This window comes from Bicyclus anynana, chromosome 4 (genome assembly GCF_947172395.1).
Source record: "Bicyclus anynana chromosome 4, ilBicAnyn1.1, whole genome shotgun sequence".
In the NCBI taxonomy this organism is placed as follows: Eukaryota; Metazoa; Arthropoda; class Insecta; order Lepidoptera; family Nymphalidae; genus Bicyclus; species Bicyclus anynana.
In genome coordinates this window covers 18,301,029-18,327,464 of record NC_069086.1, presented here as the reverse complement: position 1 = coordinate 18,327,464, position 26,436 = coordinate 18,301,029, and the positions used below count along the sequence as shown (strand labels likewise).

Below are 26,436 nucleotides of genomic sequence, written 5' to 3'. Positions count from 1 at the left end.
TAGCTGTACGCTAGATGGTAAGCTATGAGGCAGCCTTTGGTAGAACACGATTGCCTAGAAGATACCTAGAAGATTCACTCTGACTTGAAGATACCCAGGACCATGTCCGTCTATCCTTCTATCTGTAACTCAGAGTATTACTAATAAAAAACTGTAGCTTGACTATGAAAATACGCGATTATGAAAAGTGTCGCTTAAAAGAAACTTTTTGAGTAGTATTATTGTTGTGTAAAAAACCTAAAGTTGTTGACTATTATAAAGTAGTACGAACTATTAATAGCTTGGTAGATAGTATAGATAAGATAAATTGTTGCTTTTCAAAAATGTTGGGCTGAAGCATATAAGGCCTTTGGGCTGAAGCATCATTTCAAAAGCACCAATTTATCTTTTTATGTACTAATATTTTAAAGAGGTTATGGATATGTCCCAAAATGGGCCTTACTTAGAATTTATAAGCAGGGCTATAGTATTTTTACGGATAGAAGATACAAATTGCTGTTTAAAAAATAATTTTCAGAATTTTTGGTATTGGAACCCGCATTAATAAGATAAAAATTATTTTTGTTTCGCTCACAGAACACTAATATTCCTAACGAAGGTCTCGCTCCATGTCCATTGTCTACAAATTAAACATAGACAATAAAGTAAAAGTTCTACAAAAAAGTCCGCGACACCATATATCTATCTTCTATATATTAGAAGTTAGAAAATATAGTATCTTTTGTGTTTTACAAAATTACTAGCGGACGCCCGCGACTTCGTCCGCGTGAAACTCGATGTAAACTTTCAACTACCCCTACCCTATCCCACCCTATTCCTACCTACCCTAACCCTACCCTACCTCTACCCCTACCCTACCCGTACCCTACCCGTACCCTACCCTACCCTACCCTACCCAATACCTTCCCTACCTTACACCTATCCTTAGCAAAATCGGTCCAGCCCTATGAGCGTGGTGCGATGACAGAGGGAAATAGAGACTTCTATGCTAAAATTATAATGAGGTAAAGTTTGTGTGGTTGTCGGAGGTAATCTTTGAATCTACTGGACCGATTTGGAAAATTGTTTTACTAATAGAAAGCTACGTTACTTGCGAGTGTCATAGGCTATGTTTGATCCCCATATTCACACGGGAACGGGAACTACGTAATTAAAAGCGCGGGGTGTCATGTAGCGGAATTTCTGTGTCTTTTAGTGTATTATCTCCGAAACTATTTAACTAATTAATACACTATAAAGGGCAACTTATCTCCATAATATTCTTGTGATAGTAGCATAAATCCTTATCAAAATAAATTATTTAATAATCAATGTAGTTAAATGGCATAAAAAACGGCCAAAAACTTGTAGTATAGTAAACGCGTTAGATCGTTAATTCTTGATCTTTGACAGAGGGGTAACGTTTAGCGTGACATGTCCCTATATAATTCGTCTGAGACTTAAACAGCACTCCTTTCTCTGTTCACTGGATGAGTAATGAGACTTTTGCTTTTGGCATTTTATGTCAAAAATGTGTCAATTGTCACTTGTCAGTGTCAGTTTTAAAGTCGGCAAATCGGTAACGCTAAAGGCATTCAAAATATTCAGTTTATTTTCGTTTGTTTGTGCTGATAAATATTGAGATCAATGATAGTTAGTAGTTACGAATAGTTTGTAGTTACGTTTACAATTTGACGATGGATATCAACGAAGGTAAGGGATTATTTATAGCAAACTTGATTATAACCTAACACTTGGCGGTTACTCGTTTTAATCTTAAATAAACTGAATTCTTCTCAATAATTACTTGAAACTTGCCTTTTAATCATTGTGTGTCATGGAAAGGAAGTTAAAACTTTATTTATTTTTAATCTTAGTTGTAATAACAATTTGATAGGTAGGACAACATAGATGTTCTTGGAGGTAGTCTTATTTATATAATTTATGACAAATAAATTATTTAAATAAGACGTAGTGATTGAATAATTTTTTAAAAGTTGTTTTCTTTTATTCAGAACTTTTTTATTTGAGTTCAACTAAATATATAACATGCATTTCTAGAGAAGGCATTCTATGATAACTTATGGTTTTGTGTATGATGTAAATTTATATTATTACACAGGGACAACAACAGAGGACCTATGGACTCCTTACAAGGAGTTAGCGGCAGTAGTAGAAAGCTACCTCACAAATGAAAGCAGCGGGGCACCATACGCTGTTCACACATTTGAGTCAGTGCTGAGGCGGCACAAACAGACATTTTTATCACTATTGAAGAATCCTGTAAGTTAATAAATATGGATTTTATTATTTATATATTATATAACCCTACATCCTGTAGTCACAAGCCCTGCTCGGAGTTTCTTCTCTCTATGACGCGACGGAACCAGCACCCGCACGGCGAATCCATGGAATGCTAAAGATATTTGTCTCTCTCTCTCTCTCGTCTCTCTCTCATGAATATTGAATATACAATTGTAAAATATTGTAATTGTAAATTGTAATATTAATTTTCTACCCTGTTGATTTCAATACATAGTACTCTTACCTACTGTCATAATACAAAGTTGCATTAGTTACATTAGATGTGGATGAAGTTTAAAATAGAAGTAAATTTTAATCTGGAAAAGCACATTACTTTTTATTAAAGATAATCTAAGAGAAATATAATTATTGCAGGGGCTTAGGCAATTTACAAGAGATGTATATCTTAACAATCCTTTGATTCACTATGCAATTCATTGTGTGGTAGAGAGATAAATTCTTGTATAGAGTCTGGGATTGTGGATAGGGTTAAGGGGCTCTGTTAAAACTAGTTTCAACTTCCTCTCCCTCATTAAAGTATTGTTTTAGGCAAAAAATCCAGCAAGCAGAGAAGAAATAAAAAGAGGTATTACAGAAGGAGTGAACCTGCCCAGTGTGGGACGGACTGTTCTCTCAAAGGAACTTGTAGATGAGGCTATTATAATATCAGGTATAATTGTTGTATCAATATATAGAAAGAAAGAAAAAAAAAGCTTTATTAGTGAATTATGCCACACAACACAATTTGTTCTTGAACAATATCCTGTGATGTGTGGCACAACCCAGTAAACGGATCCAACTCAGCATAATGCTACATACTCTTTAAATAAAAAGAGCATGCAGCGCTGGTTTTCAGTTGGAACCGTTGACCAGATGCCGCCACAAACACAGCACACAACAACCTTATTAACTAAAATAAACAATAATAATAACTTAAAGTTAAATAAAAACTAAAATAAAAAGGGAAAAACAATAAAATACCATACTAAAAAAAACAACAACATGAGAAGAAAAAAAAAATATTAAAAATAAAATTATATCATATATACAAAGGTATTTACAAATATACGCAATTCTTATACAGTTATTTACCTATAAGAAAGAAAACTCCGCCACATGATGTATATCTAATTACTGTAAGTATTGCTAACTGGTAGTGTAGTGTTATAATGTTTAATTTTTTTTACCAACCAGCACATATGATGATTAGTAACTGTGCTTAGTCTTTGGCAGTTCTTAGTCAACATCATAAAAAAAATTTTGCTTGGTTGTAGTTTTTTACCAGTATTGTAATTTTTTTTTTTTATCTCGTGAATAAATTGAAATTTACCCCAGTTAGTGTAATACTGCATTGTCACATCATAATGAAAAAAAAGGTTATATTTAGGTGTGAATATTCTGATTGTATTTATTGTATTCCAGATATGTACAATGCAAATGAGTTTGCCTGTTTGGAGTTACTGCACACGGCACAGCGACAGAGTTCTCGAAGGCCTGGTCTAGCACGGGGTTTACTTGCCGTGTTCCTGTACTACGATGGCAGAAGAGCCTTAGTACAGGCCTTAAAAGAGCTTATCATGGCCAGGGATGGAGTGTCATGGTAGGTTAAAATAAGTTTATTTAATGATTAATATAAATAAAATATAATAATATAAATTAAATATAAATATAAATATAATTTAAAAATAATATTATAGTATGTTGGTAATGTATTTTGTAATATTTAACAAATATGAGATCCTTAAAATCATAATTAAATCAGCTACAGCATTGAAAAAACTGATTCAAGATGGAAAAATTTGAAAAATCCGAAAAAGAATATAACTTGGTCACCCTCGGGATTTTTGGAAAACTATTCAAATTAGTTTTAGATAATTAGGTGGTGTATTTACCATTTGCGTTTTATCCATTAATTACGGAACAAACATATAAAACTCAAAGGTGACTGAGTGACATAGTGATATATGCACAGCCCAAACTATTGGATGGATCAGGCTGAAATTTGGCATGCAGTTAAATGTTACGACGTAGGCATCCGCTAAGAAAAGATTTTGATAAATTTTACCCCCAAGGGGATAAAATAGGGGATGAAAGTTTGTATGCAATTTTGCGGCGATTTGGCTGAAATTTGGAATGAAAAATTACTACTACTACTACTACTAGGCTACTTTTTATCTCGGAAAAATCCATGGTTCCCGCGGGATTTGTGAAAAACTTAATTCCACGCAGACAAAGTCGTGGGCATCCGCTAGTCAATCAATATTTATTTGATTTTAAACTTATTTCGTGGTTGTTCATTATGAATATTATTTAAATGGGTACATACCACGTTAAAAATCTCGTCTTTTTATTGTGGTATGTACCTTGGTAATTAAATAATATTCATAATATTTTTTTGATTTAAAAAATAGACAGTGAGCCATGTAGAGCTCACATAGATAAAAAGAGATCAAGAGTTCTGCATTCTATATTCTTTACAATGTATTTAGGTGTAAAGTTACAAACTTTTTGCAGGACTTAGTTTGTGCAGGCCTTTCTTTCCAAGAGTGGATGTAGTATTATTTGTCTCCTAAATTAAATATACAGGTTGCTCGGGAGTATTTCCCACAACTTTAGGGTATTAACGAGACCACTTATATTAACCAAACTGCATAACTAATACTTTATTAACTACAAAAACAAAAAAAATATGTTTCATACAAAATAATTCAAATAATACCAACTATCCATGTAACACGCGTCTTTAGGTAACAAAGTGACAACATTGCATTTTAAAATATAAATTAAATAAGTCATAATTATAAGGATGCGTTTAAGGGACACATTTAAGATCTATTTACAAAATAAATATTATTTACTCCAAAAATATTCATTTTTGAACACATGTTCCGTGAACATTTTCAATTAATTTTTGTTAAAGAATATAATAACCCTAGAATTATGGGACATACTCCCGAGCATCCTGTATACATGATTAAAACAGATTGTGTATTTGTAGGTCAATAAACGCGCGCGAGGAGGTAGTGTTGTACGTGTCGCGCTACGTGGACCAGCTGGTGTCGGACGGGCTGCTGGGCGGCGCTCTGGACGCGCTGCGCCGCTGCGAGCTGGACGCCGAGCTGGACCTGCTGCGGCGAAACCGCGCCCTGCCACCGAGGAAGTACCACGTCAAGCTGGTCAGCACTATACAGAGCACGAGGTATGTGCAATGGGGTAGTTGACTCGTATCAAATTTAATATAAACAAAATTAATTTATTGTCGTCATTGGGCTCACTGACAGAAAGCTGCTTGCCGGAGTAGTGTTCGCGGCGTCGGCGCAACGAGGACTGGAGAGAGACATTCTGTTGCGGCTCTTATCAGAAGTATGTTTCAATATTTTAGTATTTTTATATAAAAAATTGTTCCTTTTTGCGGAAAAAAGGAACCATTTTTTTCCAAACTAAGCACAGGCGGTTTAAAATTTCTGGTCAGACTACAAGTGATAGGGTAGTTGACTCATATAAAATTTAATATAAACAATATTAATTTCGTGTAGTACATGGAATAAAGGTCCGAACTCCGAAATATATCGATATCAATTAATAAAAGTTAAGGATTTCATATAAGTTTTATATAATAATTTAAATATCACGTATTTTTTCAAATTTTCCAAACGTCAAAAACGCTGTTGTCCATTTTGTGACGTCACTAACACACTTGATGTACTAAACGTCAAACTAATTGATATGTAATATTTTTGTCAAACGCTCCATTTGTATGTATGGGAATTATTATATCGTCATGAAACATTTGAAATAACATTTGTCATGGCCGACAGGCGTATTAGCTTGTATTGTCTAAAACATATTTAAAAACTAAAATTTTCATGTAATCACGTCGCAAAAAAAATATAAAAAGAAATTTTCAGTCTAATAAAAATAATAATATGCTCCCGACCGACTTTTTTTTTTTCGGTCACGGCGGCTAATCTCATGGTGAGATTAACCATGTACGCAGGAGATATTATAGTGCACAAGTGTATGCGCAAGCACAGGTGCACTCTCTCTTCCCTCACTCTCGAAATCCGATGGGACGGCAGACCGACACGACCGGTGAGAGATCAGGCGCAGGACCGACGGCTTTACGTGCTCTCCGAGGCACGGGGGTGTACTAACACCGCCAACTTCCCAACTCCAGGCTGCTATTAAGATTTTCCTTGTAAGAAAAATCCCAATTTATTTTTGTTGGCCTGACCCGGGATTCGAACCCTGGACCTCATTGTCCGTAGCTGAACCAGCTAACCACGGGACCAATGAGGCAATTTTCAGTCTAGTACAACTATAATGAACTATTCAAAAAAGTTTAACTAGCCTATTATGTATATGGCTCTAATTATAACTATTGTTAATATGTTGCAGCAAATGATGTCGCCGTCTAAAGGGCCGACGGGTGCTTTGGATGATATATCTTTAGCCTTGCAAATGGCTCTGTTATATGCCTTGGATCTGTCAGTTTTGCACAGGTGAAAATAAAATTATTTGTACATTGTTTTTATAATTATTTATGAACATTATTATTATTTATGATTTTTTCTAAATCAGGATTGAAATTTGGATCTTCGGTTCAATCTACATCTTTTATACTGAACATAAATGTTTTAATTTTACAAATATACTTAAGATATTTATACCAAACAGTTTTATATGTTTAAGTCATCATCATCATTATCAACCCATATTCGGCTCACTGCTGAGCTCGAGTCTCCTCTCAGAATGAGAGGGGTTAGGCAAATAGTCCACCACTCCGCATTGGGCCTGCCCAATGCGGATTGGCAGACTTCACATATGCAGAGAATTAAGAATAATTCTCTGGTATGCAGGTTTCCTCACGATGTTTTCCTTCACCGTTTGAGACACGTGATACTTAAATTCTTAAAATGCACACAACTGAAAAGTTGGAGGTGCATGCCCCGGACCGGATTCGAACCCACACCCTCCGGAATCAGAGGCAGAGGTCATATCCACTGGGCTATCACAGCTCACAATGTTTAAGTATGCAAATAAAAATTTAAAACCACTCAAACCTTCCAAGTTACTGTAGGTTAAGGTGTGATTGAAACCAAAAAAAAAAGAAAAATAACCACATACATTTTTCAAATGATAGGGGTAATGACTAGTTTTGAATATATTGATTTTTATGATACTTTCAGGAAAATAAGGTCAATGTTGACAAAATTATACATAAAAAGCAAAGATTATCTGGATATTTGCAAAATAAATTAGATTACAAAATTTCAAATCTATAAAAAATCGTTTATCGTAATTAGATGAAAATTAATACAGTTTTAGCTTCCTTACATAAAATGTGACATTTATTTATAAATGAATTACAAACCTAAACGCATAAATAACAAAGATAATTTTGTTTGAACGCCCATACAAATCTAACGATCATTATGACCTACGACGTCATTAAATCGTACCATTTTGTATGGGGAGTTTTTCAGGGATTCGCGGCAGCGCAAATTTAAATCCCTGTAGCTCCGGAAGTAATGATCGCAGATACTCTGTTACTTTTACAAAATTGCTTTACTATTAGCATACTAATATAATAATATACAATTAAAAAAAAAACTGTCATCATCCCTATTGTTCTAGGCGAGAAGACGGCGAAGAACTAGCAAAAAAACTACCCCTAATACAGGACCCAGACCTGATATCAGTGTTATTAGACCAGCTGTCACCGCCCTCACAACCCAACCAAATGCAGGAGGACAACAAGAGCAGTGCTGGGCTGAGGGCTCTGTGTCAGTTGTCACTGGGCTTGGCGCTCGCTGCTCTGAAGAGGGCGCCAGTATCGCTGTTGAGGAGGACGGAGCCTAAGACTGAGCTGCTGGACCAGGACGAGATGCTGGTAGACGCTGCCATTGACGGAGGGGTGAGTAAATCATTGTCAGTGGGGTCACTCAAACCCAGTGCCGGATTAAGGTAACTTGATGCCTAAGCAATGTGGGTTCTGTTCTTTGACTATTTAAACTATGGACCTGTTTCACATCCAAATTCACCAACAAAAAGTCTGTCGTTTTTTGAGGGGGACGAGGTAAATCGAAAATATTTAACATCATTAAATATATTCTGTGTCCATACACCACACACAACTATACTCGCAATACACACACGCGTAATTTTTACACAGACTAACAAACACATCGCTTAGACTACCTACAGATTATATACATAGAATATTCGATTTCTTGATCGATTTTTTGCTGTTGCGTCAAAGGAATCGATTCTTTTTAGTAATTGTTTTTATTAAAATGCTGGAGAATTTTTTAAATAATTTCGTTGTATATGAAACTAGTGGACGCCCGATATGCAAGCGATGCCTCATTAGTGTGTTGCGGTATTTTCCATATACTGTAAATAAAATACCACATTAAAGCGTTGCGTCGTCGCAGCGATATTTCAACGAGCTTGATTTGCTACGACAGGCAGTGTTTCGATCCATTGTTGACTGGGTGCTCGCGTCGTCCTCTTGCGCTGCGACGTCGTGCGTAATCGCAACGCAGGTTTTGCATTCAATGCATTGATTCGTAGCTACACGCATAATAGATGTAAATTATGTTATACATGACTATATATTAGAAAAAAAAGCGTGTAAAGTAAGTTAATTGTCCTTAAAAGATTGATATACAAGTATGCCATCGCAAACTTTTTTGTAAATCTATAAAAGCAAAACAATTCGTGTCTCTCAAATGTCTCAAATATCTCAACATTTATGCATGAAATCAAAACATTCCTTATAAATGACTATCTATTGGTAAAATCGCATTTCGCCGTAGTCTTTGAATTTAACGCGAACAGAAAGACAGGCGCGGCAGAGGTTTTATAATCTGTACAGATGTTATCTTGTCTTTCAGATGAAATATTTCTGATGGAATGATAGATTGTTTAAAATACCTGTATAACGCATTTTATTTGTAGGTGTTTGAGTACCTAGATGAAGCCATCCTGTCCTCTGATCTAGTGGCCTCTGAGGAGTACTACCAGCGACGGATACACTCCCTCATCACTGACTTCATTGTGCTCATGCATTCCAAGCTCATGGAGATGAGGGTCAAGTGAGTCATTTTTTTTTTTTTTTTGTAAATCAAAAAACATTGATTTTATATAAGCTTAATAGTAAATTTCTTTAATACAGAAATTTCATTGTGATAAGTGTGTGAATTACACGTTTCTTATATGTGACAAGCTGACGCGCATTCCACGCTATTTATTTCCGAACGATGACGAAATTTTGTTAAATTGTCCTGCAATTGTGAGTCTTAAACATCTACTACTATAGTACGTTATGCCATTGTCATGTTATATGAACCGATAGAAAAAGGCAGTTTATAACAATACTTATTTGGTGCTATTATATGTACAGAGCGGAAGAGGCGGCCCGCGCTGCGCAGATGTACATGTCGGAGGGGCTCATTGCGCCGGGCGCCAACACGCGCTCGCGGCTCGAGGCGCTGCTGCGCTGCGTGGAGCGGCTGTACGCGCGCGACCCGCTCCAGCTGCGCCGCGACTACTGGCTGGCGTGCGACGCGTCCGCGCACAACTACAGGTCGGTACCGAATGCGCCCGCAAGCACGCGCGCGTCTCACGCACGCACGCACTGATACTTGCGTGTTGACGCTGTTGCTACTAATGACTGTATATTCCGTTTGTCCTCAGGGCGGGCAGCCGCTCGGCCACGCTGTACAAGTTCGTGCGGCTGTCGGGCGAGGTGGTGGTGGCGGCGCTGCTGCCCGCGTACCTGCGCGCGCTGGCGGCGCTGGCCGTGCCCAAGCACACGTGGGCGCTGCTGGCGCGCCGGGACGCGCTGTCGGCGCACCACCTGCTCACCGCGCTGGCCCTGTACCACCGGTAACTGTCTAGCGTGCCGTGCTGCTGTCACCATTCTTCTGAGACCTTTGGTGTACCCTGTTATGTTATTTGAACTATATGCCCTGACTTATATTTAATTTATTAACTCAATAGAAATCTCCGAGCCGACCCAGCGCCATTCTCCGACCACCTGCACTCGTCGTCGCTTGGAGCGTCCGCCATAGTGACGCCCGCCGCGCGCCCGGGCCGACTGCTGGTCCGACAAGAGGAGGTGAGGCTACCGTAGGCCTGAGATGTGCACCACGAGATATCTCGTGAAGACAAAATACATACTATTGACCAATAGAGGCTGATTGACAATATTACTCTCGTCCCATCACAATAATATATATTTTCGGTTCGTCCGCTACTGAAAGTAGAGATTTTTTTTATTAGATCACAATGGTCAACAAGTTGGTAATTCCCAGGTAGAGGCAATGATAGCGGCCCTGAAGCTGATAGCGGCGGTGGCGCACGAGGACGACGCGGCGCGCGTCAGCATCTGCGAGAACCTGCAGTGGGACGCCGTCAACTGCATGTTCGGTGAGTGCATTTACAGGACAAGCGAAGAGAAAAGGACTTGTAGGGCGCCAAGGGAAACGCCCTAAGCAAGTACTGGATTTGCTCTCCTGATTCGCTCCAAATAACCGTGAGGGTTGTTCTTTGCGACTTCAGTTTTGTTAGTTGTTGACCCATAACGGTCAGTCGGTTCTTCTGCAGATCGCCTTATTATTGATTCGATGACGCAGAAATACAACTGCATCGCCCGTCGAGTGATCTTAGCCTTTTATATGGTCCATAGTTAGCCACCTGATATCTAAATACCTTAATCAAGCTCTATCCGTGAAATTAAAATCTGTTCTCAGAAGATGTCTGCTAATTATAAAGTACCTCCCTGCCTAATTTCGACATCAAGCCATTTTCAACGTTTTGTGATGAGTGTCTTTATGTCACTTTTAAATACAACGACAATGAATGATTTTATGAAGGTCTCATCTGCTGCCACGTGCCGCTGCAGCTGAAGGCGGAGCTGTGCCTGACGCTGGCGGCGCTGGGCGGCTCGGCGGGCACGGCGGGCCGCGTGTGGGCCGCGCTGGAGGCCGCGCAGCTGGTCTCCGTCGCCAAGGACAAGCGCGCGCTCAACGTCGAGCTGCAGGAGGTACACTGTGACGTCCGCTGCCACGGGTTGCTGCAACAGAGCTGCGTCTGATGATAGACTATGCTAAACAGCCAACACGTCGTGTCGGTAGAATCTGTCTTCCGAACCGTTATTCCAAATAGCCAAACTTGTCTTCAAAAATCTACATTGAATAAAATTCTCTAAATTGACTCCGGTCTGGTCTCGTGTAGTGATAGGAATCGGCCGTGGCTAGTTACCATCCTACCGGCATAACGTATCGCCAAACTATTTAGCGTTCCGATGCGATGCCGCGTACAAACCGTCAGAGATATGGTTAAAATAAACTTCCAAATAAGCCTGCTTCCATCTTAGATTACATTGTCACTTATCATCAAGAGAGATTGCAGTCAAGGACTAATTTGTCATTAAATAAAAAAAGTAAATTCAATCATGATTGCATGCCACTCCAGTTGTTACATCCAAAAATATTATTTCAAGAAGAGTTTGTTTGTTTGATTGATTGAATGCGCTAATCTCAGGAATTACTAGTCCGATTTGAAAAATTCTTCCAGTGTTAGATAGCCTATTTATTCCTACGGGAACGGGAACCACGCGGATGAAACCGCGCGGCGTCAGCTAGTCTGAGTATAAGTAGCAATGTGTCTGTCCAGGTGGAATGTCGCGCGGAGGAGTACCCGCTGTCGCGTGCGTTCCTCACGCTGCTGGACGCGCTGTGCGCCGCGGCGCCGCTGCCGCGCACGCTGGGCGCGGGCGCGCGCCCGCCCGGCCTCGACCCGTACGTGGAGCACGCGCTCAACCGCCTGGCGCTGCCGGCGCCGCACAGACCCTACTCCAAGCCCCAAGAGAAGTGGCAGGTATGACCTACTTTATGACGGAAAATGTAAGAAATAATCGGGAACTAAAACCTTTGGCACGAGTGAGTCCTCGGTATAAAGGCCCAGCCTCCATACAAAATTGGAACATGTCTTTAGTACATACGTTTATTATTAACTAAAACTAAACTTAATCCGCCATGTATATGAAGTCCGCCATATTGGATTTAGAGTGACGTCACAATATTTTTCGAGTTACTCTCAGCAAGCCATTTCATTCGATACCCATATTCTAGGGATGCATAAAATACTTTTTTCGCCATTCATACAATGCCCAAATATCAATTTTGAACGAAATCGGTGCAGGAATAAGAAATTTTACAATGGCGGTCTTTTTAAATTTTTACTTCAGAATCTGTTTTCACCATTCACGCAATGCTCAAATATCAATTTTTAACGAAATCAGTGCAGGAATAAAAAAAATTCAAAATGGCGGCTTTTTAAATTTTTACTAAGGAATCTGTTTTCACCATTTATAAAATGCCTAAATATCAATTTCGAACGAAATTGGTGCAGGAGTAGAAAATTTAAACATGGTGGCTTTTTTAATAATCCTTAAAATATACCCAGCATATCAAACAGAAAAATCGATAAATAACGTCATACATAAATATACCTAAATAAAATATTTAATGGCGATTTCTCCCAATTCACTGTAAACTGCAAAGACTTCGTTCCAATAAAAAGGCTAGTCTTATTCCAGAAGACCAGAGTCTAATCTACGACTACAAAACATTAAGCCCTAAAATAGGACTCCAGTCTAAAAAGGGCCGAGCCTTTTTTACGAGTCGAGTCTTTTTAAAAGGCTATCCATTCGCCGAGCTCTATAAAAGACTCCGAGTAAACATCAGGGCTAAAGGGTTCGAGTCTTTAGGAACACTAGTCTCAGTCCTAGCATTTTTGTGTAAGCTTATGTTTAATATAAGCCGTGATAGCCTAGTGGATATGACTTCTGCCTCCGATTCTGGAGGGTGTGGGTTCGAATCCTGTCCGGGGCATGCACCTCCAACTTTTCAGTTGTGTGCATTTTTAAAAATTAATTATCACGTCTCAAACGGTGAAGGAAAACATCGTGAGGAAACCTGCATACCAGAGAATTTTCTTAATTCTCTGCGTGTGTGAAGTCTGCCAATCCGCATTGGGCCAGCGTGGTGGACTATTGGCCTAACCCTTCTCATTCTGAGAGGAGACTCGAGCTCAGCAGTGAGCCGAAATGGGTTGATAACGTACGTATGTTTAATATCCTCAGATTCTATCAATCAGTTTCCGGCTGTTCGCCCGCTGGCTCGAGCAATACGAGCCGGCCGCGTCCGACTTCCCGCCGCCGGACCGCGAGCCGGACGTGAACCCGCCGCCCGGCTTCCGGCTGCTGATCCAGCTGCACACCAAGTCGGAGCTGCTGCGCCTGGTGCTGACCACGCTGGACGAGGCGCACGAGCTGATGGACCGGGAGACTGCGCCGGAGCACGTGAGTGTACCTACCAGTGGTTGAATAGCGTTAGGTTCTTAAGAGCTTTCATGGTGATGATTATTTTTAAGGGTGTATTCCAAAGGGTTGCTGCAAAACTGAACGTGGGATGGACATAATCTCTCATATTGTATGGAAGATGATGAGAGATTAAACTTTGATATTTCATTGGCCCAAAGCCACCATGGTTCAAACCTCACGGTTGTGTACCTGTGGTAGGAGTATGGAACTGTCAATCTTCATTTTTTTAATTAAATGTTGGGTAAAATTTATTCAGCATTTCACAGGTGTACATGCAGTAAACGTTGATCCAATTTCTTTTTATAGAATGTTGACTAAAACTAATAATTCCACAGGAGTACGTGCAGCAAACGCTGATCAGTTCGCTGAGTATAGTGGAGCGCGCGCTGGCGCTGGAGCGCGCGCTCAACGCGGCGGCTGCCGAGGCGGGCCGCGGCGTGCTCGTCGTCGGCCTCTCCAAGCTCATCCTAGGTGTGTACTGTGATAATAATGTTATCAAAATATAAGTGTGAAAATGGGAGCCAAATTCGATATCACAAATGTGTGTTGTTAAAGATTTTGCAAACAAAAGAAATGACATCTAAGTGGGTGCCAAATTCTTTAGATTACAGAACAGAATATATTAAAGCTCAAGATTTGACAAAAGTGGCCTCAAATAGTTCGTGTAACCTTGTAGCTTTGTTGTCAGCCATTCTCGCTAATTTGACTGGTGCTCTTCTCGGCATCAACGATTTGTTTCCTTAAATGTTCGCTCAGTTTACACACCAACGCGCTGCCTGTCAACTATCTACTGTCAAACGCTTCTCTGTACATCTCTACATCTTAACTCTTACTTAAAACAACACAGACTTCTATCTGGAAGTTTGTGTTAATTTTTGGATCCAGCGTGTGGCAGGCATCAGTTTGACAAAGTTAATACTGTCGTGACAGTATACTCGTGGCGTTCGAGCCGTCCATATTTCTTGTTGTATAGTTTTTTATGGGTTGCTTGGGATAGGCGGGGAGACTTGAGTGAAAAAGGGGAGTGTTAGATATCTGTCAAGGGCGCCCTTAATCCTACACACATCGTTCACAAGTGCGTGACTTCACTCAATGTCATTCTCTGCCATTCTAATCCACTTCTGAGTCTGCTAAAACTATTATAGAACTAGCTTTGTTCTCGTTCACTTCTTTTTTTTTTAATGCACTCGAGTTTTAAGAACGCCTATTATGCTCCCGTTTCTTCATCAGCTCCGGAAGGGCCCGACAACACAGATCGGCTGGTGACGTGCTGCCGGGTGCTGCAGCACGGCGCCGCGCTGCCCGAGGCGGCGGCGCGCGCCGTGGCGCTGCTGTGTCGCGCGCTGCAGTCGCCCGCGTGCGCGCGCCACCTGCTGGCCTCCGTGCTGCACCGCCACGAGCTCTCCGTGCAGCTGCGGTGAGTACACACACGCCCGGCCGGTGACGTGCTAACTTCGTCTACAGAAGAAACCTTTTCCGAGATAGTGTTACAAATATAACCTTATAATTTTCCTCGTAACTCTCGCAGGCACGGGTTCGTGGAGTGCCTGGAGGCGGAGGAGTGGGCGGCGGGCGAGGCGCAGGCGGGCGGCGCGGAGCACGCGCGCGCCGCCAAGGAGGGCGTGGTGCTGCTGCTGCTGCAGCTGCTGCCCGCCGCGCCGCACGGCCTGGCGCACTTCCTGCTCGGCTACAACCTGCACGACGACGTGAGTAACTTTAAAAAGTTAAAGAGTAACAATATGTTACTAACTCGAATTTGGAATGAGAGACTTGACGACTCTTGTGAGACTTTAATCGATTGATACGAATTCCAAACACACATCCAATCGTTCAAAAGTCGTTGTCCAGAGTTTTAGCCGAGTTTACTTGTTATCTTTATAAAATAAATCTGATACTTAATCGCTCCGATGTTAATTCGCTTTGCTTTCAAAGTAAACTGTGAATGTGTGAATTTAGGCGAAGAATTGATTCCACGCTTATAACTTCGTAAGTATATAACATTGCAGAAGCAATTGTGGACCTTGTGTTACAAGTTCCTCGATTACAGGTGGTATTAACATTCATTATTTATGTTATTATAGAAGGGAGGGAGATGTTGGTATAAATAAGCTTGACCTCAGTTGTTTGTTAGGCAGCTTAGACACCGTCACGCTTAGTTAGCGCTTACGTCACGCTTAGCGTAGTTACGTTAGTGCTATAATGTTTTGTGTTGTACTTATTGTTTATCATAAATTGTTTTGTTGTGGGCATGGAGAACATGTCGGGCAGGGAAGGTGAGTGTTTTTGCAATAATTTAAACCTTCTCCCAAGGTCATAAGTCCTGGGACCTGCTCGAGGTGTTTCCTCTACCATAAAATAATGGTACAATCACTGTCGCTGCTACCCGTCACATCACACTTATGACCATAATCGTAAGGTTGGGTGTAAAACATACACTCCAAGGGGATTTTGTCAGTCAATGCGTAAGTTTATACAATGTAGTGCTACGTTGGTCCAGACGGCGACAACGACGTCGCCGATTACGACTGACGGTGATATTATGATATGTTGAATATTCGTTTCCAGATCTCCAAGAGCGTGCTGCAGGAGGCGGGCAGCGCGGGCGCGCCGCGCACCTGCTTCCACTCGGTGCTCGACATACTTGACGCGTACATCGCGCCCACCGGGGACACGCACAAGTGAGTTTAAAGACTCGACTCTTCGAATCTGAGAGGAGGGCAGGAAGAGTGGAGAGATCTAAAAAGTCTCAGATTTTATCTCCACATAATTATGTTTAGCACAAACTCCCCCCCCCCAAAAATATCACGTATGATGGTATTATATATTTCACCGTAGGCCTATAATTCGCACCACGACTTGATGAGAGATATCGTCGACCAATATATCGAAAATTTCGATATACGAGATGATTGTGTTTGTCTTACATATTTCTTTCGTCGCGATGGAAAGAAAGCGAAAGCGATACGTAAGACAAACGTAGACAATAATCTCGTGGGCTCTGAGGTAGCACGCTCGTTGTCCGCAGAGAAGCGTCGACGCTGGTGGAGAGCTGCTACCGCCTGCTGTACTGGATCTGCGCGCGCCCCGCCACCTCGCCGCCCGCGCTGCGCCTGCTGCGGGCGCGCGACTACTTCCTCGCACGACACGCCAAGGCCACCGTCAACCTGGAGGTAACTGTTTTATTAATGACGATTGCCAATCAAAAACTAGCGTTATTGTACTAATACAGTGACTATTAGAGAATATGCTTTATAATCACAACACACTCATTAATAATTATTATATCACTTATAGTATCTATCAATAAAGTGTCTGTTTGTCGTCAGAGTGCGACGCCGGCGACGATCTCATCGCGCTCGTGGGCGCTGCGTGCGTGCGCGTGCGAGGCGGGCGCGGCGGGCGCGGGCCGACACCACGCCGCGCTGCAGGCGCTGCTCGCCGCGCTGACGCACTCGCCGCAGCGGAACGCGCAGGTACTCACCGTCACTGTACGGCGACGATCTCATCGCGCTCGTGGGCGCTGCGTGCGTGCGCGTGCGAGGCGGGCGCGGCGGGCGCGGGCCGACACCACGCCGCGCTGCAGGCGCTGCTCGCCGCGTTGACGCACTCTCCGCAGCGGAACGCGCAGGTACTCACCGTCACTGTACGGCGACGATCTCATCGCGCTCGTGGGCGCTGCGTGCGTGCGCGTGCGAGGTCAGTTAATCCAACGTGGCAGTATAGTAATCACGTTTGTCCAGGTGTGGGAGTGGTGCGTGATCCGGCGCTCGCTGGAGTCGCTGCCGGTGACGGTGGAGGCGGTGCCGGAGCCGCGCTGGGAGCTGTTCCACGCGCACCAGCTGAGGCAGGCTATTGCTGACTGCGACCTTCCCACAGGTAAAACAGAAGATACTATTTCAGAGTATAAGTATGTTAATTGGGAAACTAACGCCTAGAAATCTATGGAAAGATGTTAAGAATGTTAGATTTTATAATTCGCTGCCCTGCCTACGCCCGTCAATAACCTAATTTTGAATATATGAAATCAAATTTAAAGTACAAAGCAAACAAACTATACTATTCTTCAATCTGAGTCCGCTCTGAACAATAAGTTTGTGCCAGCGCAGTGTAGAAACATATCCTAGCGGGGTTAGAATAGTTTCACAATGGCGAGTTGCAAATGAATGCCCATCCCCGGCAATATACTGTTACATTGCTTTTCAGTGCGAGTTCACTCTTCTAACTTAGGGGCTCTTTAGATTGTATGTAAAGTGTTGATTCTGATCATTGTCTGCTGTAGGTCTGGGCGGCAAACGCATCAGCGTGTCGCGCATGAACGCGTTGCTGACGGGCGAGCTTGCGTCCATGCGCGCCTCCACGCAGCGGGAACTGGTGGTGCTCGAGATACAGAAGGTAACACTTGGTGCTTCATGATCAGTAGGCGTAGCATGCGTCCACGATATATCGTGACAAGAGATAAAGTGTATTGACGACCAATCGCGGCGGTCAATCGATTTCTTAAATCGACGTGCTACTTGGCTACAGGGGCTGGTTCATCCCAATGCAAGCGATATGACGATGGGTCGCTATTAGTCTTTGTCTCGTCTCTCTTGTCTCGAGATATGTCGTGGTGAGAGTCTTAGGCCCATGATCAAATCGATTTATATCTTGTATCAAAATTTGTATCTTGTTTGTTGCAATAACTATCATGCTAAATAATTTCTGTAGCACACTTTAATGTTTGATCTATTGACCCTAGGTCCTGGACTACGTAACAGAAGTGAACAAGCAGCGCAACCTGGCGGCCACTCTGTCGCACTACTACGACTCGTGGCGGCAGCTCACGGAGATTCTGTTCTGTGTGGCGCCCCAGGACCTGCTCAACGTGGAGTCCCGGAAAAATCTCATCCTCAACATCCTCCAAGATCTGCTGAACAAAATCCCTCCCGCCGAAGTCCTGCCACAAATCGGGAACCTCGCCTCCGGGACGGTGCTACTGTTTCTAGTCAACCTCCGGCACTGCTACATACTTCAAAAGCGGGAATCTTCGTTGAAATCCGCTGAATTTGAGACAAGTTTTTTCGGTCCTTCGAGCCAAATTATGCAAACCAAATCTTTAACACTAAAGTTCATATTGCACAAAATTTTGAGCTGGATATTGGTGTCTGGGGTGTCGACCCAAAAAATACGGGTCAACCTGTACGGTGCGTTGCTAAATTTTTTGAATATAGTCAATCTGAAACACAGCCCGGCCGATCCGGAAGAGGAAACGAATACGACTTACGTGAGTCGATTGGACAGTTCGAGAGTGAAGCCGAGTCGGGAGGAGTCGAATTTGAAGTCGATGGCGATCGAAGTTATAAACAGTTTTGGTGATAGTCTGTGCGCGATCGTGTGCAACGACTGCATCGGCGGCGGACACGACGTGTGCCGCATGGTGGCGCTGTCGTGCCTCGACTCGCTGGTGGAGATCAACCCGGGCACGGACTGGATGACCACGCTCACCAACCAGGGCTATCTGCGGAGTCTCATCGACAGCCTGACGCACGACGACGAGGGACTGAAAGAAGTGAGTATTTGTTGTTAGCGCTAAATTAGTTAACCACACTGTGTAGTCTGGATATGCAAACACATTTTTATTAGGAAGGTGCTAATGGAATACATGGAATAATGTTTGAATTTTAAATACTTATTTAAAAATAAATCCTCTTTAAAATCCATTTAATATTCATTCTAAAATGAAACAATATAAAACTGATTATAATATTTGTGTTTGAAAATTTGATTTATTAAAGTCGACTTAATGTTTAGAAATAAGTAAAAACAATTTAAAGTTAACAAAGTTCCCTGGCTTAACTTAAAACTTTGGCTATAAAAAAAGATTTATTCAAAAATCATATTGTATTTTAATAGAAGACGACTCAATTTGAAATTTCGTAAAAGTTCTAAATTAACATTAGATATAACTAGCATAAATCGAAATCTCTTCCTAAAAACTCTTTCTCATAAATCACTCTACCTACTATTAGCGAAAACCACTTGAAAATAAGTTTATTGCGAGATAGACGTGTCAGGACTTTGTTTTAAGATTTACCCCTACTCCTACTCTATCCTACCCTACTCCTACCCTACCCCTAGCCTACCCCTAGCCTACCCTACCCCTACCCTACCCCTACCCTACCCCTACCCTACCTTACCCCTACCCTACCCCTACCCTACCCCTACCCTACCCCACCCCTACCCCACTACTACCCTACCCCTACCCTACCCCTACCCTACCCCTACCCTACCCCTACCCTACCCCTATCTTACCCCTAACTTACCCCACCACTACCCCTAACCTATTCCTACCCTACTCCTAAATTTTTAAATTTTTTTCTGTCTTAAGAACCTACTACTAAGAAACATAAAAAAAATACTGTAATCGGTCCAGCCGTTCACACGTGATGGCGTGACCAAGAGATATATGGATTGAAACGTCTAATAGAATACGTCTCCGCACAGGCGCTAGAGCCGAACCCCAAGTCCCTGCGCGTGCTGTACGTGTACGAGTCCAAGCTGGCGCTACTCATCAAGATAGCGGGCACGCGGCCGGGCGCCGAGACGCTGCTGGCGCAGGGCGCGCTGGCCAGCCTGGCCAACATGCGCGCGCTGGACTGCCACCCCGACATACACACGGGCTATGCCAACCACCAGGACACCGAGTTCGTGCCGTCCGTCGCTAACAGGTCAGGCTTGGAAGGAACGATGTGCGTCTTTCTGAACGTCTTTTATGTGGCTTACAGTGAAACGAAATGAGAAATTGAATACAAAAGCTTTAAATAAATAACCAGGGTAACATAGGAGTATAGGGGGTTGATTTATATATTCACTACAGAGCTTATTGTCTATGAAAGATGCACTATTCGCCTTCCATCCATTTCAGCAGACATATGCCTGTCCGTAGTCGAGGAGCCGTAGAACATTTTGTACAACTGATTACTATCAAGTTGATTTTTCAAGACAATCAACTTTTTTCTTTACGAAAATTCTTGATTCTGGTAACTACCAGAATCAAGAATTTTCGAAAATAAAAAAATATACAATAATGTGAATTGTACAAAAATTCAGCGACGCTTCAAAATGATCTTTATATTTTTTTTAAATAAAATATCCTGACTTTGACTTTGACGTCACAGATTCCGCGATATCCTGGTGCCGGCACTGGCGCTGTGCGACGCGCTGCTGAGCACGCTGGGCGCCGACAACCACAGCTGCGTGCTGCACGTCACGCACTTCCTGCTCAGCCATCTCGAGTGCGTCGATATGGTGCTCAGGTGAGGCGCACTTCGCTGACGATAATAATAAATAAATATACTTAAACAATACACGTCACTATCTAGCCATCTAGCCCCAAAGTAAGCATACAGATTAGCTTGTGTTATGGGTGCTAAGATAATTTATATTATAATATTAATATACAATTATATACTACATATAAATACTTATATAATGTATAAATACACACAGACATTGGAAAACACCCATGCTCATCACACAAATATTTTCCAGTTGTGGGAATCGAACCCACGGCCGTGGATGCAGAAAGCAGGGTCACTACCCACTGCGCCACGCGGCTGTCAAATATCCATATGAGTATCCACTTGTTGTGATTATAATATAAACGCCTTTCCTGATGACTAAGATGGAATCTATCAGTTTCGCTTTCTTCGGCACACATCACATTTTAGTCAAAATCGGAGAGTCATTTTAGTCAAACGGGCAGTGTTGATCGATCGTCAAGGAATTCCTTAACCCTACACCCTGTAGTCACATGTTCAGGACTCTGCTCGGAGGTTTTCTTTCTACCACGCGATGGACCCGGCACCAGCACGGTGAATTGGAATGCTAAGATATTCGTCTCTCTTTAAACTACTCAGACCAATTATTGTATAAGACCTGCCTCGCTAGACGTTACTTTTCTGTCAAAGTATATGATCAACGATCTAATGCAATTATAAAAACTCTGTCTATAGAATTGATGTTATGTAGTTGTAATCGTGTTCATCGGTTAAAGAGCTCCGTAAAAATACCTTTTTGAGTAATTGAATTGTGTAAAATACAGGCAAAAACTTCTAGTTTAGTATAAGATATATACCAAATCTAAGCTCATTTTCCTCAGAAAATGACAGACAATTTTGTTCGTGACTATGAGTGCGATACAGGTCCTTCTACAATTGGTCTGAGTTAAACTATAAATCTTTATTTTTTTAATGAGCAACTGCTGAGTTTCCAGCTCTTCTCGGAGTCGGACTTGAAGTGAAATAGGAGAATTTAAATATGAGACATGATGGTTGTGGCAGAGCGGCGCACCCCCTGTCCCCGCCGGGGCTGCTGGTGGAGCTGGAGGCGCTGACGTCAGTGATCGCGCGCTCGGCCGGCCGCGAGCTGCTCGGCGCGGTGGCGGACACGGCGCTGCAGCACAGCGCGGCGGCCGTGCAGCGCGTGCAGCACCTGGCGCTGGCGCTGCTGCCGCGCTTCCAGCAGCCGCCCAGCGCGGCGCCCGACGCTGACGCCGACGCCACCATCTACTACAAGGTATGTAGGCGTTAACAGAGCGGATAGTGTTGATCTAGGTCAGAGTTCCGCAAACTTTTTTGTGTCGTTTTTCCGTGTTGGGTAGACCCCCTACTTCCCTGATATTGATTTCCTGTAAATTTTTAAGTGTAGTAAAGTTTAGTGTTTTAAAACTTAAAATAATAAGACAGGTTAATTTAAACATTTAATAATTGAATTAAAATTAAAATTACTCAAAATAAAATTTTGTATATGTTATGTAAAATATACGTAACATTAAATAAACATAAAATAAACTATAAATAAAATAACATAAGCAATAAGTCAATATTTTTAGTGAGAAGGATGAACCTGATGCTTTAATAATAAAGATAAAAGATAGTATGATGTAAGTAAATAGGTACTATCAGTGTATGTGTTAAGATCCACTATCGTGGACCCCTATTTTCATTTCATGGACCCCCAATTGTTTTTTCGATGACCCCCAATTTTTAGGAAATCGAGGCGGAATAACAAAATCAGCGTAAAGTAGCGACTCGGTACGCCCTCGCACCCGCATCTCGCGTCTTGCTTTTGACAGCCGTAGCTTACTTTTGAAACGTCATAAAGTTACAATAATGATGTTATTTAGAGTCTCTAAGGTATTGACGTGCTGTATGTGTCAGATCGTGTGGAACCTGCTGATGTTCGCGCGCAAAACGCTGGCGGGCGCGGACGCGGGCGCGGAGGACGCGCGGCGCGCGGGGCGCTCGTCGCTCGTGCTGCTGCAGGTGCTGCTGCGTCGCGCGCACGCGCACGCCAAGCTGCTGGACACTGTGCACCACCAGCTGCCCAAGGTGCACTCCATGACGCTCAGCGGTGAGTTCATTTATGAATCTTTAAATTTTCATCTTGGACCATGAATCATAAATTTTGAATCTTGAATCTTCAATATTGAATCTTGAATCATGACTCTTGTATCATGAATCTTGCATCAAAAATGTTGTATCTTGAATCATGAATTCATGAATCATGTATCTTGAATCATAATCTGTAATCATAATCTTAAATTATGTTGAATCGCGAATGTTAAATCATGTACTAAGAATCTGAAATTATAAATAACTAGCTGACGCCGCCGGTTTCACCTTCGTGGTTCCCTTTCTCGTAGGAATACGAATATATAAAATATAGTCTATATAGCCTTCCTCGATAAATGGGCTATCTAACACTGAAAGATTTTTTCAAATCGGACTAGTAGTTCCTGAGATTAGAGCGTTCAAACAAACAAACTCTTCAGCTTTATAATATTAGTATTGATGAATCGTGAATCTTGAATCATGAAATTTAATTCATGAATCATGTATCTTGAATGTTATATCGTAATCTGAAATCATAAATCATGAATATGAAATTATGAATATTGAATCGTGAATCTTGAATCACAAATATTGAATCAGTAGTTTTGAATCATAAATCTTGAATCATGAATCTTAAATTGTGAATGTTGCTGCTCCATGCTGCAGACATGAAGAAGCTGCTGGGCGAGGAGGTGTCGGCGGCGTCGCCGGTGGAGGCGCGCGCGTCGGTGGTGCACACGCTGCGCACGCGGGCGCGCGCGCGGCGCCAGGAGCTGCAGTGCTGCGAGCAGGCCGCGCACGCCGCGCTGCACCTGTTGTGGGCGCACGCGCGCCTGCTGCTGCGCGCCGCCGTGCCCGTCACCCACGACCACAGAGGTAACAATATTAGCCAATGCTCCGCGGTTTCATTCACGTAGTTCCCGCGGTTTCATTCTCGTTAGAGTACGGGAATAAAATACTCGTATGTCACTCACAAATAACGTGGCTTTTTAGTGGTAAAAGAATTTTCAACGTTTCAAGGACCTGCCTTGATCACGTGTGTACAAACTGCGTTGTATCAACGCAAGTTTATAATCGATGTTTCATTGTGTTAAAATTACACGTGTGTGTATTCCGATTTAAAATTTATAATTGTGTGTAGTTTATGAACACAGGAAATATTTATTGGTGCTATATTCTTTACAAGTTAGCCCTTGATTACAATCTCACCTGATGGTAAGTGATGATGTAGTCTTAGATGGAATCGGGCTAACTTGTTAGGAGGAGGATTAAATCCACACCCCTTTCGGTTTCTACACGACATCGTGCCGGAACGCTAAATCGCTTGGCGGTACGTCTTTGCCGGTAGGGTGGTAACTAGGTCACTCGCAGTGGCGTGCATCTTCTTCTTTCTTCTGGACCGTTTCCGCACTTAGCCATGTGATTGGCCGTTGATCAGCCACAGTGGCGTGCATATTACCAGGTCTGGCTGGTGGGAGGCTTCGGCCGTGGCTAGTTACCTAACTGCCGACAAAGACCAACCGCAAAGCGATTTAGCGTTCCGGTATGATATCGTGTAGAAACCGAATGGGGTGTGGATTTTCGTCCTCCTCCTAACAAGTTAGCCCGCTTCGATCTTAGATTGCATCGTCACTTACCATCAGGTGATGTTGCAGGTTAACTTGTAAAGAATAATAAAAAAACATTCTCTTTTCAACATTTTGACAGTGTGGTAACCTCTAGCAAAGCAGGTCCTATAGAAGGTAATTGAAATGTTGAAAATTCTTTTACCACTAAAAAGCCACGTTATTTGTGAGTGTAACATACGAGTATTTTATTCCCGTACTCTAACGAGAACGGGAACTACGTGAATGAAACTACGCGATTGTTATAAAATAATTCAAAATGGTAAAAAAAATGGTAACATGTCTATACTTCTATAGTAATATTATAAAAAGGAAAGATTTTATCGTTGGTTTGCATTGAATAGGCTCTGAAACTACTGAACCGATTTGTAAAATTCTTTCACTGTATTGAAGCTACCCTATCCAGAAATGCTATAGGCTATATTATATACCCGTATTCCTACTGGAACGGGAACCACGCGGGTGAAACCACGCGGTGTCCGCTAGTCTATAATAAGTGTTGTTGTTACAGCGATAACTCGGTCGGCCGCCATACGCAGCGCAGTGGGCGATGAACCGACGGAACTACGGAAGGAGCTTCTGTCCGTCTTCAACGAGCACTTCGTCGAAGAGCTGCTCGACACCGCTAAGGTAAAGACTATTCAGGGCGGCTATTCTGGGACTATTTTTTTTATTTTTTTTTATTCGTTACAAGTTAGCCCTCGACTACAATCACACCTGATGGTAAGTGATGATGGAGTCTAAGATGGAAGCGGGCTAACTTGTTAGGAGGAGGATGAAAATCCACACCCCTTTCGGTTTCTACACGACATCATACCGGAACGCTAAATCGCTTGGCGGTACGTCTTTGTCGGTAGGGTGGTAACTAGCCACGGCCGAAGCCTCCCACCAGCCAGACCTGGACCAATTAAGAAAACCTCAATCGGCCCAGCCGGGGATCGAACCCAGGACCTCCGTCTTGTAAATCCACCGCGCATACCACTGCGCCATGAAAGCCGTCAACAACTATGTTTTGAACAATCCCATTTTTTTTTTTAACATTTATCATATTTTTATAATATGACCAATATTCACCTCCAACTAGTCGAGAAAGACTGTGCTAGGAGTGGGCACGACAATAGACCAACTAAGATTTTTTCCGAGTATTTCTTGGGAAAAGGCTCAAGGCTTCACAGGTCTCCAAACTTCGACCTCATCCGAATTCACAGGCTACATACCTAACCATTAGACCAAACGCATAAACACTTGACTTTTTTGACGATGATTGCACCAATGGCAATCATCTTCCTGAAGCCTATCCTACAGGTCTTCACTAAAAATGAGAGGAGTTAGGCTAAATGTTCACCACGCTGGCCCAATGCGGATTGGCAGACTTCATACACGCAGAGAATTAAGAAAATTCTCTGGTATGCAGGTTTTCTTACGATGTTTTTCCTTGACACGTGATATTTAATTTCGTAAATGCACACAATTGAAAAGTTGGAGGTGCATGACGCGGATGATTCGAACCTACGTCCTTTGGAATCGGAGGCAGAGGTCATATCCACTGGGCGGCTCATATTCTTATAAATTCTTGTTTCAGAACCAGCCGGCCGTCCAGCGCGGCTTCCTCGAGGTGTTGGTCAAAGACATCAAGGCCATGATACAGTTCTCGCCGGTCTAGCATTTGTATTTATTATTGTCTATTTTTAGTTAGATTTTAAATAGTTAAATCCATTATTTTGTAAGTTTTCTAAATAAAAAAATATTTTAGTACATA

The 26,436-nt window shown here is 42.3% G+C and overlaps 1 protein-coding gene across 1 annotated transcript; it reads left to right on the top strand.

The window, feature by feature from the left end:
- The first annotated feature begins 1,530 nt into the window (after positions 1-1,530).
- Positions 1,531-26,436, top strand: LOC112046723 (nuclear pore complex protein Nup205). The gene is made up of 32 exons (XM_052891578.1): positions 1,531-1,692; positions 2,102-2,262; positions 2,833-2,953; positions 3,706-3,883; positions 5,282-5,482; positions 5,565-5,646; positions 6,682-6,785; positions 7,921-8,200; positions 9,247-9,383; positions 9,692-9,874; positions 9,985-10,176; positions 10,291-10,408; positions 10,605-10,719; positions 11,166-11,335; positions 11,968-12,171; positions 13,439-13,657; positions 14,014-14,149; positions 14,909-15,095; positions 15,207-15,384; positions 16,244-16,356; positions 16,704-16,848; positions 17,005-17,151; positions 17,419-17,554; positions 17,958-18,070; positions 18,417-19,226; positions 20,162-20,385; positions 20,836-20,973; positions 22,000-22,234; positions 22,879-23,071; positions 23,719-23,928; positions 25,189-25,307; positions 26,260-26,436. Exons 1-32 carry the CDS (start codon positions 1,677-1,679, stop codon positions 26,338-26,340), a joined length of 5,646 nt encoding a protein of 1,881 aa, XP_052747538.1. The 5' UTR covers positions 1,531-1,676; the 3' UTR covers positions 26,341-26,436.

Excerpts from the sequence above, each read along its gene's own strand:
- LOC112046723 (XM_052891578.1), top strand. Across the intron at positions 2,263-2,832 it reads TATCACTATTGAAGAATCCT|GCAAAAAATCCAGCAAGCAG; the intron begins GTAAGTTAATAA and ends GTATTGTTTTAG. Across the intron at positions 17,555-17,957 it reads TGACTGCGACCTTCCCACAG|GTCTGGGCGGCAAACGCATC; the intron begins GTAAAACAGAAG and ends TGTCTGCTGTAG.